This window comes from Oncorhynchus mykiss, unplaced genomic scaffold, assembly GCF_013265735.2.
Source record: "Oncorhynchus mykiss isolate Arlee unplaced genomic scaffold, USDA_OmykA_1.1 un_scaffold_156, whole genome shotgun sequence".
Lineage (NCBI taxonomy): Eukaryota > Metazoa > Chordata > Actinopteri > Salmoniformes > Salmonidae > Oncorhynchus > Oncorhynchus mykiss.
In genome coordinates, this window is record NW_023493666.1 from 827,202 (window position 1) to 851,515 (window position 24,314).

General features: G+C 45.0%; 2 protein-coding genes, 1 long non-coding RNA gene and 4 other non-coding genes across 7 annotated transcripts; 5 read left to right on the plus strand and 2 right to left on the minus strand.

Moving 5' to 3' along the window:
- Positions 1-2,260: 2,260 nt before the first annotated feature.
- On the minus strand, positions 2,261-10,080 carry LOC118947142 (piggyBac transposable element-derived protein 4-like). Its single transcript, XM_036972401.1, has 4 exons — positions 9,827-10,080; positions 3,531-4,510; positions 2,328-3,191; positions 2,261-2,295 (listed from the first exon to the last, which is right to left on the minus strand). Exons 1-4 carry the CDS (start codon positions 10,078-10,080, stop codon positions 2,261-2,263), a joined length of 2,133 nt encoding a protein of 710 aa, XP_036828296.1.
- trnaa-cgc lies at positions 6,270-6,341 on the plus strand. The gene has a single exon. It is a non-coding gene; the product is annotated as a tRNA-Ala (tRNA).
- Positions 6,882-6,953, plus strand: trnat-ugu. Its single transcript has one exon. It is a non-coding gene; the product is annotated as a tRNA-Thr (tRNA).
- trnaa-cgc lies at positions 8,345-8,416 on the plus strand. Its single transcript has one exon. It is a non-coding gene; the product is annotated as a tRNA-Ala (tRNA).
- trnat-ugu lies at positions 8,957-9,028 on the plus strand. The gene has a single exon. It is a non-coding gene; the product is annotated as a tRNA-Thr (tRNA).
- A 5,587-nt stretch (positions 10,081-15,667) lies between the features above and the next one.
- LOC110518512 (pheromone-regulated protein PRM7-like) lies at positions 15,668-21,551 on the plus strand. The gene is made up of 4 exons (XM_036972402.1): positions 15,668-16,093; positions 16,202-16,894; positions 17,029-17,090; positions 21,528-21,551. The coding sequence occupies exons 1-4, from the start codon at positions 15,796-15,798 to the stop codon at positions 21,549-21,551; spliced, it is 1,077 nt and encodes a 358-aa protein (XP_036828297.1). The 5' UTR covers positions 15,668-15,795.
- A 455-nt stretch (positions 21,552-22,006) lies between these two features.
- Positions 22,007-24,064, minus strand: LOC118947146. Its single transcript, XR_005041789.1, has 3 exons — positions 23,899-24,064; positions 23,736-23,805; positions 22,007-22,052 (listed from the first exon to the last, which is right to left on the minus strand). It is a non-coding gene; the product is annotated as an uncharacterized LOC118947146 (long non-coding RNA).
- Positions 24,065-24,314: the final 250 nt, after the last annotated feature.

Sequence of the window (24,314 nt, forward strand, 5' to 3'; positions counted from 1 at the left end):
TGCGGTAGACTCTCAGTGCAAGGGCGTGTTCAACGGAAAGAAGAGACTGTGCGACGTAGGCCCCGTATCCCGCCTCATTCTCACGCAGCTCGAGGCTCTGCGTCTTGCTCCCATTTGCGCAGGCCTCAAGGTTGCCGGTGTGCCAACGCCCGATAGGTTCCATAAACACGGATCCTACACGTACCACAATGGCTGTACGCAGGGCTGCAAGTCCATCCACTGCACATGGGGCTTCTACACAGAGGTGGACCTAGTGGCCCACGACACCGTAACCGGAAACGTAACACTGCTGGAGCTTAAGACCCGGAACAAAGACATTCTTGACCAGGCCACCTTGTGGCGATACAACACGCAACTGTGGCTTACGTGGCTGATGTTCTCGCTCACGTACCCCAGCATGGCAGAGCGATCTGCTGCGTATCTGGTGATAGTCAGGCCAGGCACCAACCAGGTTACCATACGGAGTTGTTTAAGGCCAACGATCTCTAAGACTATGCGCCGCAAGTTCCCGTGGCTGAAATGTTTCTGCTCCCAGGTGCTCAACTGTCTGGCTCCTACGTGTGTGAACATGAGAGTCGAGAGACTCGAGGCCAGCGGAGAGTCAAATGCAAGGGGAGAGTCCTCCCGATTAGAGCCTACCGATCTGTGTTACAGGAACATACTTTTCAACCAAGCCAAAGTGAACACCAGGAAGAGTGTACCGGTGACAATCAACCGAGAAGTCAATTCAGTCTCTCCTGTTTGGAATCAACCAGGGTGAAGAGTACTAAACGTGCATCTAGTGTCCTTGCTAGCACCGCAATAGAGCCCTTGCAAACCTTCCAAACAGGGCTCGCGTGCCGCTAGCGCTAGATCAGGTCGTTGTAGCAGGGCCCATTGGCCAACGAGGGCCGAGAGCTCCAACCTCGCAGCGTTCACCCGCTGAGGTGCACGACAAAGACTCCGACCAAGAGGGACCCAGGGCTACATATTGCCCGGTTACACTGTCCCTCTAGATAAACTTTAGACCAACGCAGTCCCGCTCCCGTTCCACGGAATAACACATTGACCGAAATGGGGTTGAAACACAAGGCCATTCACGCGATGCTCGCAAACCCTCACCTGGCTCCGTTTGAATTGATCGACAGACCGTGGCAAAAACAGGATTGGACTCTGATAGACCATCTCATGGTAATCCACAAAGTGAAGGACACTGACTATATCTGGGATGATCCTCAGACGTCCATAGTTAGCATGGCCAGAACCCTGGCGAGTTGTTACATCTCGGAAAGGGCAGGCAGTCAGTGTGTAGTCCTTGTAAAGGACGGAGCGAGAGCTCCTAAACCTGCTGTGAGGGAAATGAGACTAAAACATACCCCCGTACCTCACATTGACTTCTGTAAGCGTAATCTGTGTGCAATAGAATACACCATGATGAAGCTTTTGGCCGACATGGGTATGAAAAACAAGCTGTTTCTAGTGACCGGAGCCAAGGGAGACTCCTCTGAGGATCAGCTCCTAGAGGGAACCTCGGTCGATAACCTGGTGTCTTTCCACCAGAGGTACCTGGAGTACCAGGAGTGCCAGGACGACTGTCTATTCGCCAACACGCTCGAAGAGCTGAACCCTCCTGAGTGTGGACTGTCAGACCTAGATGCCAGTTATGCCGACGGCTCGATAGACAGGCCTGAGGGACACGAGGGCATCTTTATGGCAACCTTCGCGGACCCCATGACTATACAATTGTCTACACTGAGAGACGCCTGTCTAGCATGTACGAGCACAGAGGCCGACACACTGCTCGTGGAGTTGGCAAACGTTCTGAAAGGTAGCGTGACCGTGTGCACAGGAGACTCGGACCTGGTGGCCGTGCTGACGGCTTGTGGCCGCGAGGGCATTACTATGAGGCTAGACAATAAGAGCTACCGCGAGGAGCGAGACATGCACATGTCGACCTTCGGGGAGCTGCTGTTTGACATTCCTGACAAGCACCCACCCAAGCTTAGTTTTAAGGACTTGGCTTCAAGTGACGATAGGTTCCGAGTGCTCTGCGACATCGGCGCTGAGGACGAGTACCTGCTTCAGATGACTCGAAAGGAACACGACTCATTCGAGGTCATTCTGGACAAGCACGGTATCGTCAACTTTAACCCTCCCGTTGTCCTCCTATTATGCCTAGCACACAGTGTCCCCCCCGGGTCACCCTGTCCCGTCTTGGCTAAAGGCCCAGTGGGCACAAGTTTGACAGTATGCGTGTGAACAGCCTTTGCAGATGTATTTGTTACACCTGCAGCACGCGGTGTAGGTCTTGGCGTCCTTCTTGGGTGGGCAGAGCTGACACCTCTTACTCGCCACCGGCGGGGCGGCTGGGGCGGCGGCGGCCGGGCCAGCGGCTTGCTCCCGGGCTGGCGGACGAGCCTCGGCGGTGGCACTCTGTAGGACTTTGACAAGTGCGGACGCGGCTTGGGTGCGGGGGAGCCGCTGCCTTCTTTGTATCAAGGGCTTCACGAGTGCCTTTCCGAGCTGCTCCAGGAACACCCTCCTCTTGTTCCGCTTCCCAGGCATCCAGTCGGGCTTGATCTCTCGCCATATGACAAAGGCGTTGTAGGAGGACACGTCGAGGATGTTGTGGAAGATGACCAGGGGCCAGCGGGCGGTCATCCGTCTGCAGCTGTAGGTCCCGACCACCTTGTCTAGGTTGTCCACGCCGCCCTTGTTGCAGTTGTAGTCTAGGATGAGGGCCGGCTTCCGGTCGCGGCGATCGCTAACGTCGGGCTCCGCGTGCAGCGTGCTCAGAAGTAGCACGTTCTTATTTCTCTTTGCCAGGTAGGACACTAGAGTGGCGGTGGGCGTGAAGGCGAACCTGGAGGACAGGACCTGTCTGCCCTTTGACTGGAGCAGCGCGGGCGGGAGCTCGGCCTTGTTCTTTCTCACCGTGCCCACCATGGTGAGGTTCCTCTCGAGGAGCCGCTGGCCCAGTTCGTAGGAGGTGAAGAAATTGTCACACGTGACGTTGTGACCGCCCGGCAGTCCCTCGGTCAGATCGAGGACGACGCGGGCGCCCTGGTTCTTCTCGGGGCCTCCGCCGGCCGCCTTGCCGGTGTAGACTTGCATCTTCCAAGCGTAGCTGGACTTGGCGTCGCAGGCCACCCACGACTTGATGCCGTATTTGGCCGGCTTGCTGGGAATGTACTGTCGGAAAGGACAGCGTCCTTTCGGTGGTGAGAAGGGAGGGGAGAGGAGATTAGCAGCGTCATCGTTAAAGCGGGGACACTGCGTTTATGTTACACAAATCAAATCAAATCAAATTTATTTATATAGCCCTTCGTACATCAGCTGATATCTCAAAAGTGCTGTACAGAAACCCAGCCTAAAACCCCAAACAGCAAGCGATGTAGGTGTAGAAGCACGGAGCCGCCGCCGCCGCCGCCGCTTACTACTGCCCATTGCTACTACTGCGGATTGCTACTACTGCCCATTGCTACTACTGCCCACGCTACTAGTGCTACCTCTCTATGCTACACGCACATACACAGATACATAGACGGTACCTCTGAACGGGACCAGTTGTTCGTCCACCGTCAGGTCGGGCCCCGGGTTGTAGAGGGCCGGCAGCCGCTCCTCCCACAGGTCCCATACCTCTCTTATGGCCGCCAGTCTGTCGGTGGCGAGTCTGGCGGGTCTCGACTGGCGGTCGTCGAATCGCAGCAGCCTCGAGTACTTGTGAAACACCTTGAGCGGCATGGTGGCGCGGAACACGGTCCTGCCGCTCTCGGCGTCCCACAGGCTGGCCGCGGCCTCGCCTCGGGACCTGTAGACGCCGGCTAGGATCAGCAGCCCTACGTAGGCGCGCAGGTCGGTGGAGTCCATGGGTCGCCAGCCGTCGCCGTATTTTCTCACCCCCTGCAGATTTGTCATGTCCACAATGATCCTTTCTATCGCCGGTGTGACAAACAGCCGGAAGGCGGACTCGATGTCGAGCGCTCGCGACGCGGCGTAGGCCGTGGGGCCCGGCGTCACGACGGAGCGGGGGCGGCGGATGGCGCGGGGCCGGTCCGGGCCGCGATAGGCCACGGAGGACCATTTGATTTTGCCGTTCTTTGACAGCAACGTCTCCCTTTGGGCTCGGGCGGCTGCCGCCGCGTCCTCTCTGTCTCGCTCTGGCTCTCTGGCTGTGTCTCGCTCTCGGGCAGCGGCCGTGTCTCCCTCTCGCTCTCCCTCTCGCTCTTCCTCCGAAGAGGAGCACGACCGTGAGGCCGAGTCGTCGTCGTCGTCGTCCGCATCACGCTCGGGGTTGTATTCCTCACCGTCTTCATCTTCCGAAACGTCCTCCTCTTCGGATTCCATGTAGTCTTCCTCGTCTTCTTGGTCGACACTGGAGGATATCTGTTCCAGGACCTGAGCCGCGCTCAAACAAGGACTGCGAGGCGTCGTAGGCGGAGGGCTCGCGCTCGGCGGGGTCGTATTCCTCCTCATCATCGTCCTCATCATAGTCCTCATCTTCTTCTTCTTCTTCTTCTTCTTCTTCTTCCTGACAATATTAGTAGCCTCTGTACGGCCGGCTTACAGTCGTAGGCGGAGGGCTCACGCTCGGCGGGGTCGTATTCCTCCTCGTCGTTGTCCTCGTCTTCTTCTTCTTCCTTCTTCTTCCTTCTTCTTCTTCTTCTTCCTGACAATATTAGTAGCCTCTCTACGGCGGCCTCACAGTGGCCACGTGAATAGGACGAGGCACGCGAACGGACGAGGCACGCGAGCGGACGAGGCACGCGAGCGGTCGGCCCTGTCTGCTCCTTCGGACCCTTCGGCCCCTCCGGTACGCTTGGCAGGCCTCCCCGTGTGATTGCAACGAGGTCTTGCACTGAGTTCTTGTGGACAAGTGGTGCCAGGGTCACTCTGACCCGGCCCAGACACAGGGGAACAACTTGTAACACAGGGCCAGGGTTACTCTGACCCAGACCAGACAGTGGTAGGAGGGTTACAACATAAACCTTGCTAACGCTGCCGGGGTCACTCTGACCCACACAGACAGGGGGGGAATCAACTCGTAACGCTGGCCGGGGTCACTATGACCCGGCCCAGACAGGGGTAGGAGGGTTACAACATACACCTTGCTAAGGCTGCCAGGGTCTCTCTGACCCACACAGACACGGGTGATCAACTCGTAACCCTGCCCGGGGTCACTCTGACCCACACAGACACGGGGGGATCAACTCGTAACCCTGCCCGGGGTCACTCTGACCCGCCGAGACAACACGAGGGTTAAGAACCGAATGAAATGGGCCCGTATACGTTGTACCAGATATCTTTACTCATAATTAAACTGTCACTTGTCATACAATAGACCACCTTGTCTGAATCGATCCTTGACCGGCTCACCCTCCTACATATCCCATTATTAACACTGGTCACGATAACAACACCCACCCGTAGCACGCGCTCCAGCAGGTATATCTCACTGGTCATCCCCAAAGCCAACACCTCCTTTGGCCGCCTTTCCTTCCAGTTCTCTGCTGACAATGACTGGAACGAATTGCAAAAATCGCAGAAGCTGGAGACATATTTCCCTCACTAACTTTCAGTGTTGCCAACTTAGCGACTTAGTCGCTATATTTAGCAAGTATTCAGACCCCTCTGAATACTTGCAGACATTTTCATTTTACTCACCTTTTGTCTCTTCCACAATGTTATTCCTCACTCCTACAGTGACCATCACAATTGCATGCACATGGACAATTATGCAATTTAGGTGATGACATCATTTAGCAACTTCTAGCGACTTTTAGGACAGCCAATAGCTACTTTCCTTACTGAGGTGTTGGCAACACTGCTAACTTTAAACATTGGCTATTTGAGCAGCTAACTGATCGCTGCAGCTGTACAAAGCCCATCTGTAAATAGCCCACCCAATCTACCTACCTCATCCCCATATTGTTTTAATATACTTTCTGCTCTTTGCACACCAGTATTTCTACTTGCACATCATCATCTGCTCATCTATCACTGCAGTGTTAATTTGCTAAATTGTAAATACTTCGATACTATGGCCTATTTATTGCCTTACCTCCATTTGCACGCACTGTATATAGACTTTCTTTTTTTTCTTCTATTGTGTTATTGACTGTACGCTTGTTTATTCCATCTGTAACTCTGTGTTGTTGTTTGTGTTGCGCTGCTTTGCTTTATCTTGGCCAGGTCGCAGTTGAATATGAAAACTTGTTCTCAACTAGCTTACCTGGTTAATAATAGGTGAAATAAAAAAAAATAAGAAACATTTTTTTCTTTCCCAGAAAGGGGATGTAGCTCAGTGGTAGAGCGCATGCTTCGCATGTGTGAGGTCCTGGGTTCAATCCCCAGCTTCTCCATTAAAATTTTTGCAATGGCCCATCTCCTACTTTCCAGAATGTTGAAATTCTCAGCAGGAAACAGAGATGTGCTAAATCATTTGCTCTTGTAATCTGAAGAACATGTGTTCAATCCCTGTTCGTACATTTATGGAACAGAAGTGGCATGGTTGCCAACTTCAATTGCATCATTTTCAAAAACTGAAGTTCATGGGTTAGATGACTGTCCATACTTGCTTGTATTTAGAATTGCTGCTATCATTTCATTGCAGTTTCAATGGAGTGGTGTATATAAAAAGTACATTGTATTAATTGCATTTTATCTGCAAATAAAATGGGATCCAAGCTCAGAGGGGGAGTGCATGCTATTTTAGTATGAGGTCCTTGGTTCAATCCCAAGGTTCTCCACTGAGTATTTGTGTGCCAAATAAACATTACACAACTCCTACTTTTCAGAATGTTAAAATTCTCACAGGAAACAGAGATGTTATTTGTGTGCCAAATTCACATTACACAACTACTACTTTCCAGAATGTTGATAAATATCTTGCAGCATAGAGTGGCATGGTGGCCAAGCGGTAAGGCATCGGTCTTGTAAACCGAAGATCATAGGTTCAAATCCCATCCGTACCTTACTAAAAGATAGCTGGTACCATGTGAAGGTTCTTTCACTGGAGGACTTTGAAGAAAAAAAAGTTTTCTCAAAATGGCAACCCTGCTATTATATAGTAAGGGCCTCTACGGTAGAGCTAATACTTGAAATGCATGCGCTCTGAAGTTAATCCCCAAATTCTCTGATGAGTATATTTAGTTGTGAAATTAGCTTTTGCACAACTCTACTTTCCAGAATGTTGACATTTTAAGAAGGAAATAGATGTGCTAAGTCATCTGTTTTTGTAAACTGAAGCACATGGGTTCAATCCTAGGTTCAAGCCTTGTTCGACATTTATGGAAGCTAGATGATATTATGGAAATGTACTTTCATTAGAACAGTGTAAAGAATTGTATTGATATGGCCACTACGACCTGTATGCTCTAGTCGGCTGGCCCTCGCTACATATTCTTCGCCAGACCCACTGGTTCCAGGTCATCTTTTTAGTCTATGCTAGGTAAAGCTCCGCCTCATCTCAGCTCACTGGTCACGATAACAACACCCACCCGTAGCATGCGCTCCAGCAGGTATATCTCACTGGTCATCCCCAAAGCCAACACCTCCTTTGGCCGCCTTTCCTTCCAGTTCTCTGCTGACAATGACTGGAACGAATTGCAAAAATCGCAGAAGCTGGAGACATATTTCCCTCACTAACTTTCAGTGTTGCCAACTTAGCGACTTAGTCGCTATATTTAGCAAGTATTCAGACCCCTCTGAATACTTGCAGACATTTTCATTTTACTCACCTTTTGTCTCTTCCACAATGTTATTCCTCACTCCTACAGTGACCATCACAATTGCATGCACATGGACAATTATGCAATTTAGGTGATGACATCATTTAGCAACTTCTAGCGACTTTTAGGACAGCCAATAGCTACTTTCCTTACTGAGGTGTTGGCAACACTGCTAACTTTAAACATCGGCTATTTGAGCAGCTAACTGATCGCTGCAGCTGTACAAAGCCCATCTGTAAATAGCCCACCCAATCTACCTACCTCATCCCCATATTGTTTTAATATACTTTCTGCTCTTTGCACACCAGTATTTCTACTTGCACATCATCATCTGCTCATCTATCACTGCAGTGTTAATTTGCTAAATTGTAAATACTTCGATACTATGGCCTATTTATTGCCTTACCTCCATTTGCACGCACTGTATATAGACTTTCTTTTTTTTCTTCTATTGTGTTATTGACTGTACGCTTGTTTATTCCATCTGTAACTCTGTGTTGTTGTTTGTGTTGCGCTGCTTTGCTTTATCTTGGCCAGGTCGCAGTTGAATATGAAAACTTGTTCTCAACTAGCTTACCTGGTTAATAATAGGTGAAATAAAAAAAAATAAGAAACATTTTTTTCTTTCCCAGAAAGGGGATGTAGCTCAGTGGTAGAGCGCATGCTTCGCATGTGTGAGGTCCTGGGTTCAATCCCCAGCTTCTCCATTAAAATTTTTGCAATGGCCCATCTCCTACTTTCCAGAATGTTGAAATTCTCAGCAGGAAACAGAGATGTGCTAAATCATTTGCTCTTGTAATCTGAAGAACATGTGTTCAATCCCTGTTCGTACATTTATGGAACAGAAGTGGCATGGTTGCCAACTTCAATTGCATCATTTTCAAAAACTGAAGTTCATGGGTTAGATGACTGTCCATACTTGCTTGTATTTAGAATTGCTGCTATCATTTCATTGCAGTTTCAATGGAGTGGTGTATATAAAAAGTACATTGTATTAATTGCATTTTATCTGCAAATAAAATGGGATCCAAGCTCAGAGGGGGAGTGCATGCTATTTTAGTATGAGGTCCTTGGTTCAATCCCAAGGTTCTCCACTGAGTATTTGTGTGCCAAATAAACATTACACAACTCCTACTTTTCAGAATGTTAAAATTCTCACAGGAAACAGAGATGTTATTTGTGTGCCAAATTCACATTACACAACTACTACTTTCCAGAATGTTGATAAATATCTTGCAGCATAGAGTGGCATGGTGGCCAAGCGGTAAGGCATCGGTCTTGTAAACCGAAGATCATAGGTTCAAATCCCATCCGTACCTTACTAAAAGATAGCTGGTACCATGTGAAGGTTCTTTCACTGGAGGACTTTGAAGAAAAAAAAGTTTTCTCAAAATGGCAACCCTGCTATTATATAGTAAGGGCCTCTACGGTAGAGCTAATACTTGAAATGCATGCGCTCTGAAGTTAATCCCCAAATTCTCTGATGAGTATATTTAGTTGTGAAATTAGCTTTTGCACAACTCTACTTTCCAGAATGTTGACATTTTAAGAAGGAAATAGATGTGCTAAGTCATCTGTTTTTGTAAACTGAAGCACATGGGTTCAATCCTTGTTCGACATTTATGGAAGCTAGATGATATTATGGAAATGTACTTTCATTAGAACAGTGTAAAGAAAGGGTCAATTGTATTGATATGGCCACTACGACCTGTATGCTCTAGTCGGCTGGCTCTCGCTACATATTCGTCGCCAGACCCACTGGTTCCAGGTCATCTTTTTAGTCTATGCTAGGTAAAGCTCCGCCTTATCTCCCGTAGCACGCGCTCCAGCAGGTATATCTCACTGGTCATCCCCAAAGCCAACACTTCCTTTGGCCGCCTTTCCTTCCAGTTCTCTGCTGTAGCCACTGTAGAGAACAAATCCCATGCTTTTGTTTGAGGTTAACATTTTGTGTAATTCCACTAAGATTTATAGGGTGAAAATGCAAGCTTGTATTAGTTAGTAACACACACTGTCCGCATTAGGGAAATTTGCGCAATATACAATTTACTATGGCAAAGAAATTCAACATGTCAATTTAAGATGATTGTATTTGTTGCCTACTCACAAAGTATTACCAAAAGTACAGTGTAGGATCGGAGGGGCTGGGGAATGGAATGGACGGACCCCGATCCGGACGTCCGCGGGTGGCCAACAGGTTATCCAGCTGTTCGAGGGTAAGGGTGGTGTCCCTGCAGGGCCCTCTCATTCCATCCCACGCTGGCAGCCAGGGTCCTGAAGTCCAGGTGACGGAGGAGTGGACAGCGGTGTGGGTTGTGGTGTTGGTTGGGGTGAAGTTGATGGAGGTGTGGGAAAACCCCCTCTCTCCCATCGTTCCTTGGTGAACAGCACAAGTCGTGACACAACTAAACACCCTGGATTCTTTACACACACATTGAAAGGCAGAAATTTGGACTCATCAGACCAAAGTACAGATTTCCACCAGTCTAAGGTCCATTGCTCGTGTTTCTTCGCCCAAGCAAGTCTCTTCCTATTATTGGTGTGCGTCCTTTAGTAGTGGTTTCAATGGAGCAATTCGACCATGAAGGCCTGATTCACGCAGTCTCTTCCGAACAGTGTATGTTGAGATGTGTGTTTCTTGAACTCTGTGAAGCATTTATCTGGGCTCCAATCTGAGGTGCAGTTAACTCTACTGAACTTATCCTCTGCAGCAGAGGGAACTCTGGGTCTTCCTCATGAGAGCCAGTTTCATCATAGCGCTTCATGGTTTTTGCGACTGCACTAGAAGAAACTTTCAAGGGCTTCAGTGGTATAATTTACAACCTTCATGGCTGCTGTAATTGTGCTATGCTTCTTCCTGAAGCCTGATTGGTACATTAATACAATAGAGTTAGTAAATAAAAACTAATTTAGCTGTTCACTCACAAGGGTTTCAAGTATTTTCACCAGGGGTGACAGCTTTGAGATTGGCCTATAATTATTTAAAAGAGTTGGATCTCTCCCTTTTAAAAGTGGTAGGACAAATGCTGATTTCCAGATCTTTGGAATTTCATTACATTCCAGGGTTAGATTGAACAGATATGTAAGTGGTTCAGCTATGTAATCAGCTGCCAGATTTAAAAAGAAGGGATCCAAAAGATCAGGACCTGCAGGCTTTCTCTGATTTAAGGATTTCAGGGCTTAAAGTACCACCTGCACTGAGAATGGCAAAAAGCTAAAAGTTTGACCCGCTCTCACTGGTTCTTCCACACAGGGTTGTACAGAGACAGAGGACACTGAATCAAACAGCCTACCAGATGATACAAAGTAACTCATTGAAACAATTTAGTTTTGTCATATACAGCAACAGAGTCCTTCAAAAAACATGACGGTAATTAATTAACATTACTGTTACCAGACATAGACTTAATAGCCTTCCAAAACTTTCTAGGGTCTGTAACGATTGTCGTCGGGAGAAGGAGAAGAGGACCAAGGTGCAGCGTGGTAAGTATTCATAATACTTTTAATAAATACGAATACTTGAACAAAAACAACAACACGACAAACGAACAGTTCTGCAAGGTGCAATACACACAAAACAGAAAACAACTACCCACAACCCATAGTGGGAAAACAGGCTGCATAAGTATGGTTCTCAATCAGAGACAACGATTGACAGCTGCCTCTGATTGGGAACCATACCAGGCCAAACACATAGAAATCTAACACACAGAACAAAACATAGAATGGCCACCCCAACTCATGCCCTGACCAAACTAAAATAGAGACATAAAAAAAGGAACCAAGGTCAGGACGTGACAGGGTCATTCAGGTTATCAGTGGTAACAGACATAAAATATTCAGATTTGACCTTCCTGAGAAGAAAATAACACTTGTTTCATAACTGCCTAAAAATAAGCCAATCAGCATCAGAACAGGATTTCCTTGCTTTAGCCGAGGCTAGATTACGGTTGTGAATAATACAAGACAGCTCAGAAGAAAACCATGGATTAACCCGCAGTTTAACTCTGAACCTGCAGAATGGGGCATGTTTGTTTACTATTTGGAAAAAACCATAATGAAAGAATTTCCCAGCAGTTTCCACACCAGGGATAAACTCAATCTGCTCAAGTCAAAATAAAACAAATCATGACAGAAAGCCTGCTCATTAAAACACTTCAAATTTCTCTTACGAATAAAACGTGGGTTTGTTTTAGGAACCTTAGTATTTCTAACAGCAACAACAGCACAATGGTCACTTAAATCATTACAAAAAACACCAACCGCAGAATATTTATGTGGAACATTTGTCAATATCAAAACAATCAGGGTAGATTGATCTGGGCATTTAAGATTTGGGCGAGTGGGTGAGTTAATCAACTGGGTAGGATTCATAGAATTACAAAACATTTTTTAAATCATCAGACACCGGCTTTAACCAACACCAGTTGAGATCACCAATCAAGATCATTTCACTGTAAAGAAGTTTAGACATAAGGTGAGTCAAAGAAGAAAATGCATCACCAAGAGCACAGTGGGGGTCTATAACAGCCCATCACAGTTATAGAGAGACCCTTTGAAACCTCAATATTCAAAGCAAGAAATTCCAACTGTTTACATATAGTTTCAGACTTTGCCACACTTACAGGGAATTTTAGTTTTTACATATTTAGCCACACCCCCACCTTTCTTAAAACGATCAGTGCGATAAACATTGTAACCACAAAAAACAGACTTGCTGAGCCAGGTTTCAGAAAACACAATTACATCAGCATCAGTTGATTTAGTCCAAATCCTAACCCCATCAATTTTTGACAACATTTAAATTAAAAATACCAAAACCAGATCTTGATTTAAAATCAGAGGGGGTTTGGAGACATTGTATATCAGGGCCAGGGTTAGGTTGCACGTTACCTGATATCAACAAAAGAAGAACTAGGCACCTCGGTTTAATAACATTGTACGGCTTCTCTTTTTTAAGAGACCTACCGCAAGCGAATTCTACAAGTGAGTTTCCAGACAATACAAAACAGTCATTTAAAACCATTAGACCTTGGTAGTGACACAAATTCGTACTGTTCACATCATGCCACAAATACATCGGCACTTGGACGAGTGGACCGAGTGAAAAAGAGCGAGTTCCTGCAGACAAAATGTCTAATGGTCGGGAGAGCACATTGTCAGATGTCCTCACCCAGCAGCAATGTTCGTTTTCTCCAGAGTTCAGTAAAGTCAGTGCAAGGTGCAATATACACAAAATTGTCATTTTCTCTGACAAATGTAAAAAATAGAGACCAAAGAATGTAAGGGGAGAGAAGGACAGCTGTATATATGAGTCTGAATGTGAGTATTTGCGCGTGTGAGTAGATTGGGTGTTGAGGTCGTAGGTACAACTGTAAGCAATTCCGTTCTCAAATGTCTGTTTAATGTGAGAAACAAAATGAAAAACACCTGTTAGACCATTACAATGCAGACTGTCATGCATTTTTACTATTACCAACAAGACAACGTGAGAGATCGTGATACGTGTCATGGAGACTTATAACGGATACTTTCCAACACCAAAAGTTCCCGCGCTGAGCGATATTGTTTACTACACTATTATGCATACAATCCAAATCATACGTTTATTGTCATTCATACTCTTATTTTTAACCGAATTTCTTTGCAAAGGTGTTCCTTGTGTCAATTCAGAGCTTGGAAATATTGTAATAATGTGCTTAAGAGGATAACAGGATAACACAACAACCACATTTTCAATTGACAATCATTGCTTTAAATGGATGTGGTCGATAGATTTGTATAGGTGTAGCAGTGTGATGTTGTTCCCCTAGATTATGCACCAAATTGCACACAAGGACCAATTCAAATAGGCCAGGTCAAGAGGGGATGTTAATCATTTGATAAAATAATAATTCAGTGTGTTTTTTTTATTGAATTACAGCTGCATAGCTAATGTTTTTTTTTGGTGTAAAAACACTTTTTCACATCAATATCGTACATAGATGTGATTGTATTTTTTGGTTTGGTCCATCGCGGGTTATCTGTATTTCCATACCCCCTTATTGTTCACTTTTGCCTGACCTTCGGCTTGCGAGGTATGTTGTCCTTGGCTCCGAAATTGTTCAATATAAAACCGTGGTAATGTTACACAACGTACTGTTATGCTACCATAAATTTGTTACAATGTGGATAATATAAAGATGTATGTTAACAAGGTTCACAAAGCTCGCTAACTAGGGTATCTATTGTAAGTTGTGAGTATTTGGGACAGTGTTTGAGTGAGTGTCCATGTGCTTGCGCAGGTGCCTGAGAGCTAGGACTGCGCCAATGGTTAACATAATGTGTGTTGTTGTCCCTTCGTGTGCAGGGCAAATAAAAAATAATTCAACTAGCAGTCCTCCAGTTGTGGCAGCGTCCTAATTAAAAGTACACAATGCAGAACGAACCACGCTACATTGGCATATATAAACAATGTATTTAACTTGTAAACCAAGGTTGGATTAGCTGGTCTAAACAACATGCACCCCGATAATCGAGTCATGAATCGGGATGGGCTCCTACATCCTCATATACACATTATGACATAATAAAGAGTTGAATCTTTCACAAAATAAAGACAAAGAAGCATACCCATTTATACAGGTTCTACACGTTCTATTTCTCCATGGCAATAGAATGTAAACATTCTATTTTGCGCCAAACATCGCCTACAACTCAATTCTAAGTGCAGCATATTGGACGACTCCACAGTCATTGATAATTTGCGACTTTAAGTCATTCCTGTTATCTCTAGAGCATCCCGTATATCTATAGCGCTGCATTTCTTCCCCATCTTACCATGGATAGGGTTTGGTGCATTCCGGAGTTCACTTATGGTCCCACAAAGGTAATCTTAGGAGAAATTCATTTTAGCATACTGTAAATGCCTGTGCATAATGTGCATAACAAAGCATCATTATTTTCATGATCTTCAAAGGAATTCTGTAGAAGCAGTCTTTATTTTCAGACTCTGCAGGCCTGCTGGGAGGAAACATATTACAATAAACAGGTAAGATTCATATCCCACAAAAACATAAACAACAGAAAGAGAGTTGTATTTCAAGACAGTTTAGAGAAGGTGGTCATAAGAGTTCTTAATATCACTTGCAAATTGTGAGGCATGAGCAGTTGTGAAATTTTGCGAGAGGCCCTTCTGAAAGCACATGATATGGTATTTCGTGGCACGGTCTCACACCTTACCTCATCTTGCAGAAGAAGCTCATGGTCCACTATCTGCTGCTCCAGAGTCAAGGCCAGGTCCCTCCCCATGTCACCACGGAGCACATGAGCAACTGGCTGGTGTCTCAGGGCAAAAAATCCCTTAGGGAGAGGTGAGTACCACGTCAGCACTCACCTTCACTGCCATTCCCTGCCACCAGCAGCACTCCAGGAGATGTGGGTAAAATAAACAACAGAAAAATCAGAAGCCAGGAAAGTTGAACTGCTCTGTGTTTTATTTGAAGGGTGTGGAAGGAAACCCTGGAGGAGGGAAACGACCTCGCTCGGCTGGTAAGAGAATGAGAGTTAGAGACACTACAAGTTAGTGAGCTCTTTACTAGCCTTTCAACAACGAGTTAGCACAGCAGAATAGATCTATTGTGAAATTACACTAATGGGACTTCCTGTGTCATACTGCAGGCCTGGGAAGTAAACACTTGCCTAAAAATGATGGACATAGAGCACGAGGCTTTCTGCAAGCTCCGCCGCTCCATGCACCCCACCTCGCCAGCTGACATGTGAGTTCCATGTACTGCCCTGCATATGACTTGATCCATTTATCTACACATCTGGTACTACGCAGAAACAGACTAAGACAGTATTCTCTGTGAGTACATTGCACATCGTTTAGCTTTGTCTTCTCCTTTTTATTGATTTCAGAGATCCTAAGGTCCACAGCATCGTGGAGAGAGCTGTGAGGAGCATTCTGGGCGAGCAGTCCAATGAGTCCAGTAGCAACCTGCTCAGCCCATCTCAGGTGGTGGTGGAGGTGGTGCCCAGGCTCCTCCTGGCCCTGTGGCTTCATCCAGAGGAAGGCCATTCAGAGCACCCAATCCTAATAGGTGGGATGGCCGTGGGCATGGTGGCGGCCGTAGTGGAGAAGCTCTCCTGCATGTTAAAGGACCCTTCCCCTCACATCCCTTTCTCCCGGGCTGCTGCTTTTGACTCTGTGTGGTTGATCCTCGGGAGAATCAGTCAGTCCTTCTCCACCGATGACCTGCAGAGCCCTTTTTATATGAGCTCTGTTTGTGCCTTTGTGGCGGACGAGGTGCAGAGCTGCTTCCAGCCCCCTGCAGCCACCCTACCAGTCCCCCCTGTCCTCACGGTGGCCGCTTACACCACACTACCAGCTGACATCCAAGCAGGTGAGTAGCACTGATAGAGAGCACTCTGACAGATGCCTGTTCTGATGACATCTTGGTTCCTTGTAGTAGTAGAGCTCATCCGGATTGTTGTTGTCACCCATAACACAGACCCGGCTTCTTCCCACCTCGAGGTTGTAGACATCACCCCTAACACAGAGGCATATCAGGCTTCTTTCCACCTGGAGGTTGTGGACATCACCCGTAAGACAGAGGCAGACCCGGCATCTTCCCACCTGGAGGTTGAGGACATCACCACTAACACAGAGGCAGACCCGGCATCTTCCCACCTGGAGGTTGAGGACATCACCACTAAGACAGAGGCAGACCCGGCATCTTCCCACCTGGACGTTGAGGACATCACCACTAACACAGAGGCAGATCCGGCTTCTTCGCACCTGAATGTTGTGGACATCACCAGTAACACAGAGGCAGACCCAGGTTCTTCCCATCTGAATGTTGTGGACATCACCACTAACACAGAGGCAGATCCGGCTTCTTCCCACCTGAATGTTGTGGACATCACCTCTAACACAGAGGCAGATCCGGCTTCTTCCCACCTGAATGTTGTGGACATCACCTCTAACACAGAGGCAGATCCGGCTTCTTCCCACCTGAATGTTGTGGACATCGCCTCTAATACAGAGGCAGACCCGGCTTCTTCCCACCTGAATGTTGTGGACATAACCCCTAATACAGAGGCAGAGCCCATCTCTTCCCTCTTGGAGGTTGTGGATGTCACACCTGAAGAAAGGACTCTCACGATGGCCGTCTCCGCCACTCTGCCAGCTGACATCCAAGCAGGTGAGTAACACTTAGAGAGCACTCTGACAGGTGCCGTTTGTCATGACATCTTAGTAGAACCTTTCAACTGGCCAGTGTTTAGAAGCTACGGATTGCATTTGTTTACATTCTGGTCCTCTTTTTTCCCTTTCCAGAGGATGTTGCTGTGGTCATCCCGGATGTCACCCCACACGTCACCAAGGACGTGACACTGGATGTTCCATGCAGAGCTAGGAAAGGGGCAGTCCGGCGATTATTTTGCAGGCTTTGGAGGGCAGTGTGCTGCTGCGTCTGCCACAAGGAAGAGGAGGAACAATATTAATTATTCATCAGACCTTCAGAAATGGGATTGAACCATAGACCATTAAATTATAAAATTATAATTGGACTCAATTCTGCTTTTCTTCTGTTTACTACTTCATTTCAGAAAATGTCTATAAACTTTCACTTTGCAAGTGTGGAGTAGGTTGTGTAAATAAGTGGAAAACATCCCAATTTAATGCTTTTAATAATTTACTTGTCCATTTAAAAACAAATGTATTATTTGACAACAAAAAAACAGAGGGCGCTCAACCAACGTTGAGTTGAGGTGCAACCAAAAATTTGAATCATCATAGAAAAGGAAAAAGCTCAACTCTTGCTCACTATAAAAAATGCATTGTTTTATTCAGGCAATGTTAAAAGATTAACGTTTCGGCCCTGTCTATGATGATATACAAGTTGTGTTTGCCCAGTAAAAGGGTGACCCAGACTCACCCTGGTTCTTGAGGGTTGAAGACAGTGAAAAATTATCATTAAGTATCACAACACTGCTGCTCATTCATATTCAAACGCACTTCAGAGTATGGACACAAACATGGACGCCCCCCCCCCCACACACACAATGAACTTACCTGTACATATCAGAATCATACATTCGACAGACACCTCTTCCCCCACATGTATTGATCCCCCACCTCAAACATGTTGAGTCAATTCCAGATGCTGGAATGGTGCTGGAATGCAGGTGCAGTAGGGCCTAGTATGTAATGATGTGATACCATGTGTACCCCATATCCTGTGTTTGTGTTGATGTTTTTTTTTTTATTAAAATTATATTTAAACAGGGTTTAAGAGTCACACTGAGATTAAACATCTATTTTACCAGAGTACCCTGTAAAAGTTGAAGTCATATTGAACAACTACCAGAGAGAACCTTCTCTACATAGGAATTGCATACCATATATTTTCCATACATCAAAATAATACTTTATTGTCAATCAGCAATTACTAACTTAGATAAGGCCTCAACAAGGCCCCAGTTAATGGTTGAAAATAACTTATGCCTTTCAAGCATTGATCAATGACACTCTTAGGGATTTGTTGGATCGGTTCGTCTTTGTTTACCTCGACGACATCCTGATCTTCTCCAAAAACACCTCCGGAACACATACAGCCCTGTCCCACCTCACTCAAGCAGGTTTTTGCAGGAATCCCGACACTGACAGGGCATTCATAGAGCTCAAGGGACGTTTCACCTCCGGACCCATCCTCGTTCATCCTGATCCTACTCGTCCCTTTGTGGTAGAGGCGGACGCCTGGGACACCGGAGCTGGTGCGGTACTTTCACAGTGGAAAGAGGAGGACAAGGAACTGCACCCATGCTCCTTTCTCTCTAAACGGTTCTCGCCAGCGGAATGCAACTACAATATAGGTAACCGGGAGCTCTTGGCAGTTAAGTGGGCCCTTGAGGGGTGGAGACACTGGTTGGAACCACTGCTTCAACTTCTGGTCTCTTCTATGCACCTGGGTCCAACCTTACCACGTCACAGTTATAGCATCTCTTAATCCCTTCTCTTAACATGTATGGCCCCAAAACATAATCAAGCAGCTGACCAATTACGCAAGACTTTAGTTCTAAGTTAACTGAGATTAATCAACAACTGGATACATTTCTTAATTTCTAAAGTGAAACTTTCCTCCGCATTGGAGTATCTCTACAAGTACAAGTTTAACCAGTATTTCAGTTGTTTTACCATCCCATGAAGAAGTGTGGCAGGCCTGTGAGGAAGAATCCTACAGCCATGAGGAAACAGCCCATAGCAATGAGCCTGGGCCGGTGCAGCTTCGCCCCAAAATGGCTGACCACAGCCAGGAACAGCAGGTTACCTGCAAGAAACCACAACACTACAGTAGCCAGGAATCTCAAATTATAAACGCTGTTTTTTTTTAGACTATAAATGGCATATCAGTTTGGATACTAGGCTACAACTGGGACAACATTTCGTTTTGCAGGGGGGTGTATATGTAAGGGGCTTAATTCAGTTGTATTCCAGCCACTAGGGGATACTCTGGTGAAGCCCATTTGAAATAAAGAAATATAGTTGAAGTGAATTGGGAAGAGTAAGAATGAAAAACTAAAGAAAGACTGTAAACGGCTGTTACCTGTGCTAACATGATTTAAAGTGAAGTAAACCGTACTTTTCGCATTGTAGTTTATATGATAAGCTCATTGGAAGGGTAACATATACAGGATGTACAGAAATGGGTATAAACACGTGACACAGAAAATACAAATATTGACATTTAGGAAATCAAAATGCATCTAAATATAGTTTGTTCTGTCTATGAAAAACCTTTTTTTTTTAATTGTAAAAAAAATATATATACGTATAAAATATACTTGTCTGTACAGTAAGTAAATATTGGAAATCCAAAAAGCACAAAAATATGTTTTTGTAAAGTTTAAAATAAAATATATGTGTAGGAGGACCGCTACCTCCGCCTTTGTGCAAGGAGGAGCACTGCCAGAGCCCTGCAAAATGACATCCAGCAGGCCACAAATGTGCATGCGTCTGCTCAAACGGTCAGAAACAGACTCCATGAGGGGGGTATGACGTCCACAGCTTACAGCCCAACACCGTGCAGTATGTTTGGCATTTCCCAGAGAACACCAAGATTGGCAAATTCGCCACTGGTGCCCTGTGCTCTTCACAGATGAAAGCATGTTCACACTGAGCACATGTGACAGACGTGACAGTCTGGAGACGCCGTGGAGAACGTTCTGCTGCCTGCAACATCCTCCAGCATGACCGGTTTGGCCATGTGCTGGTGTGGTTGGCCCTGGGTTCCTCCTAATGCAAGACAAAGCTAGACCTCATGTGGCTGGAGTGTGTCAGCAGTTCCTGCAAGAGGAAGGCATTGATGCTATGGACTGGCCCACCCGTTCCCCAGACCTGAATCCAATTGAGCACATCTGGGACATCATGTCTCGCTCCATCCACCAACGCCACGTTGCACTACAGACTGTCCAGGAGTTGGCGGATGCTTTAGTCAAGGTCTGGGAGGAGATCCCTCAGGAGACCATCCGCCACCTCATCTGGAGCATGCCCAGGCGTTGTAGGGAGGTCATACAGGCACGTGGAGGCCACACACACTACTGAGCCTCATTTTGACTTGTTTTAAGGACATTACATCAAAGTTGGATCAGCCTGTAGTGTGGTTTTCCACTTTAATTTTGAGTGTGACTCCAAATCCAGACCTCCATGGGTTGATAAATTTGATTTCCATTGATAATTTTTGTGTGATTTTGTTGTCAGCACATTCAACTATGTAAAGAAAAAAGTATTTAATAAGAATATTTCATTCATTCAGATCTAGGATGTGTTATTTTAGTGTTTCCTTTATTTTTTTGAGCAGTGTATATACTTTTCTGTAACGTAAAGCAATGCAGAAGCAATAAGCATTGTAAATGATGATATAACACATCAAATTAATGTGAACATGAGGACACAAAGGAGAGATTCATTGAAAGATCATCTTTTAATACATTTTTAATGCTAAAGTTTTTTAATGCTGAAAAAATCTATGTATTGCAAATCCAATCTGGGCAAATGGCCTGTTGGGCAAAAATAAAAATTAGATAACATCCTTGCTACTTCAGTCATTTGCCATGTTAAAGTAAAATCTCATTTAATGATGAATGGATACAATTTGGAAGGATTTTCCAGAGTCATATCTCAGTAGGGTAGAGTGTCAGGTGGTACAACCATTGGTGCCATGAGGTCAAAGTGTGAAGGAGGGAGCAAGCCAGAGAGTCTAGGAAGCAGTCCAGACCCACGGCTTTGAGGCTTTGAGTTGGTCCCATCATTGTAATGCATTGTAGGGTATCTGCTGCCCCATAGACCTGCTGGTAGTGGGAAAGGTGTTAGCAGGAGACCACCAGGGACATCTATGATCGGCTGACACGGTCTTGGTTAAACCACATGTATTCTAAAGCAATATTCACTTGCTTTCATAGAGTAAGGATTCACTCCTTTGGGGACACTGCCAGTGTTCTCCTGATATCCATATGTCCCCATTCGTGGAGGTGATTGTACACACTTGTTCTGTAAAACACATCAACACATTTTCCAAATTGTTAGTAATATTATCACAGTTGAAATACAATGTTTGTTCACTGTTTTTAATTTCATTGAATTTAAGTGTGTACCTCAGCCTTGGGCTCAGTTTTGTTAACCCATCTGTGCAGAGTTGGATCCCAGACAATCTGAGGAAGAAGATATTAGCAATGTGAAGCAAGCCACAATTTTTACAAATTTTAATCCACTCAATTGTCTCTACATAGAATTTTGTGTTAATAACCAGTTCCTTACAGATCTCTCTTTGTCCTCAGGTAGATGAACCTCCTTCTTATTAACTCTTCCACTCCCAAAGACCCAGCCACAGTCTGGCACTGAGGGTTGGCCTCGGAGTGTTCCGGCTTGGTAATGGACATCATAGCAGGATGCTCAACATATCTAAGTCGGACATCTGTAATAAGTGGAAGAAGTCAGGCCACTCTGATCATGTCACCACACAGAACAATTACTAGCTGACAGGTAGGAACGTCTCGCTCTGAAACTCTGTTACAACCCAATCTTAACCTACACGCAGTCACAGGGATTACTGGGAGTTTACTCCAGTACTCTGCCATCGCATTGTTTTGGTTGCAAAATCAACAATTCCCTGCATATTATGTGAGGGCTTACAAATGTGACCAATCGCCAAACTATTTCTGCATAAAATAGTCACATCATCACGCTATCACAATGGTAATTTCTTTACTAATTAGGTACGTTTAAGTGACCTCTTCTCTTGGAATAGAAATCGGAAGGAGGATCTCCTTCCTCTGTACAGCAACATCAGCTGCTGTGATGATCTGCAGGTATAAAATAGAGCATATAGTCATTCTCTAAAAAATCAACCACTTGGAATCTATAGCATCATTGACACATAGTACACTGAGTGTATTAAACATGATTAAGAACACCTTCTCTTTCTGTGACACAGACTAATCAGGTGAAAGCTATAATCCCTTATTGATGTTAATTGTTAAATCTTCTTCTCAGTGTAGATGAAGGGGAGGAGACGGGTTAAAGATGGACTTTTAGACAATTGAGACATGGATTGTGTATGTGTGTCATTCAGAGGGTGAATGGGCAAGACCAAACATTTAAGTCCCTTTGAACAGAGTATGGTAGTAGGTGCCAGAAGCTGTTGGGTTTTTCAGCTCAACAGTTTTCCCTGAGTATCAACAATGGTCCACCACCAAGGGGGGGGGACCTCAAAAGGAAGGTGTTCTTAATGTTTTGTTCACTCAGTGTAGATCATTCCCTAGCATATACTTTCATTTGTATGTGTACTGATACTGTAAATACACAAATTATATTAATGTTATCTACAATATATTATAATACCGTAAGCCTCCCTGCTGCAGGGGCATTTCCTCCTACACTTTTGAGCTGATTTTCTTCACTTTAGCAATATTTTGTATCTTTGTTCATTTTTACATTTATTGTGTTTGGAATGGCACTGCTACTACAGGAGATGATGCTATCATAAAGTATTTAATGTAAGTATGTAGGATAATTACCCATAATGCTCACTGACTGAACATTCAAAATTACCATAGCAATTATTGACGCATTCACATGTCATCGGAAACTTGGAACCTCAGAGTTAAAATGAATGTACGTTATTAGCGTAGAGCTTCCTACTGGTTGATTCTAATACTTCACAAGTGGGAAACTTTCCATGACGAGTTAGTCATTCCATGACGAGTTAGTGAGTCAGAAATGTCAGAATTTCCTAGTTCGACTTGAAGGGCCTTCTATGATGTAGGGCAGGTCAGTAACCAAATTATTTTAATGTGCCAAGTCGCACAGACTTTTATGGTCACACAAGTTGCCACCGGTGGATTCAAAATGAGTAGCCTAACAATTATTTACATGGCCCCAGGTACATTTGCAACCAAATAATTTTTCTGTGAGAAATCAATAATAGTTGCACTCATAGGGTAACAGTCAGCAATTGACAGTGAGCAATGAGCAAGATAAGCATAGACGGCAAGTTGACAATAGCTTATTATTAGTGTAAAGTCATTGTATTTCTATGTTTGCAGTCCTCAAAGATTGAATTGCATTGAATTTAATTAATCAGATCCAATGATTTACTGCCCTTAGGGTGGGGTACCGCTAGTCATCATTATTATAATCACCATCTCAATTATTATCACCATACCATCATAAACTTATTCTTCTGTATCTGAGACTCATCTGACACTACCTTAGACATGGCAGTCTACAACTCAATACACTGTCCCTGCATGGTGTTCAGCGTCCCCTGCATGTGGTTAATCGAATGCTTAACATCGTTCAGCAGGATCTGAATCTCAAGCCTGCAAGAAATCAGGTGGTTCAACACACTGAGACGACGGGAGGCTTCAGACCATGCCCATTGGACCATCTTTAGGATTCGTTCTCACTTAACACCAATCTAATTAGGAATGGAACTTTGTGCAGAAGATGTTACTATAGTGTTATTTAGAAGAGAAAAAGTGTACTTTGTCAGGCGCCAAAAGGATGACGGCATGTCTCCCTGCTCCAGTGAGCTCTGCTGGCAGGTCTTGCTCACTGTTGGAGGAACGGGAGCCAAATTAGAGGAAAAATATCTATGGTAAGATAATGTAATATAATCTTTAAACCCATCAGAAGTATAGTGCTTACCTCCATGAAAATATTGGTCCATGTTATTTATGGCTGCATTGTCCCAATGTTGACCACTAGTTCCAACTTGTGATGAGAAGGTCTTGATGAAACCATCAAGTCAACATTTTGTTAGACATTTCAGAGATAGCATTAGCAATTGTACACGAGACAGTGCTTCCAGATATTGAGGTATCTTCCTTCTGAGGTATGTAAAAACAATATTGTGTGTGAGTACTCACATGAAAGGTATCCATGATTCTAGATGAAGCCAATCATGTATATGATTACCATCCTATGGGTCAGCAATGGAATGATTGCTACACAGCTTTCAGGAGACGTTATGTCTTGGGCCTGGATGAATCATTGAAATACAAGTAATATTGTGAATTTGTGATGAATAATTGCCATTGTAATTTGGAATATTCCATCAAAGT

What these genes read in the sequence shown, in the direction of transcription:
- LOC118947142 (XM_036972401.1), bottom strand. Translation starts at nt 10,080, where the DNA reads ATGGGAGAGAGGGGGTTTTCCCACACCTCCATCAACTTCACCCCAACC. An exon ending in GATCCTACACTGTACTTTTG is followed by an intron (nt 4,511 to 9,826) that starts GTAATACTTTGT and finishes TAATATTGTCAG; the next exon opens with GAAGAAGAAGAAGAAGAAGA. An exon ending in ACAACTGGTCCCGTTCAGAG is followed by an intron (nt 3,192 to 3,530) that starts GTACCGTCTATG and finishes CACCACCGAAAG; the next exon opens with GACGCTGTCCTTTCCGACAG.
- LOC110518512 (XM_036972402.1), top strand. Translation starts at nt 15,796, where the DNA reads ATGGCCGTGGGCATGGTGGCGGCCGTAGTGGAGAAGCTCTCCTGCATG. An exon ending in ACCAGCTGACATCCAAGCAG is followed by an intron (nt 16,094 to 16,201) that starts GTGAGTAGCACT and finishes CCCATAACACAG; the next exon opens with ACCCGGCTTCTTCCCACCTC. An exon ending in GCCAGCTGACATCCAAGCAG is followed by an intron (nt 16,895 to 17,028) that starts GTGAGTAACACT and finishes TTCCCTTTCCAG; the next exon opens with AGGATGTTGCTGTGGTCATC.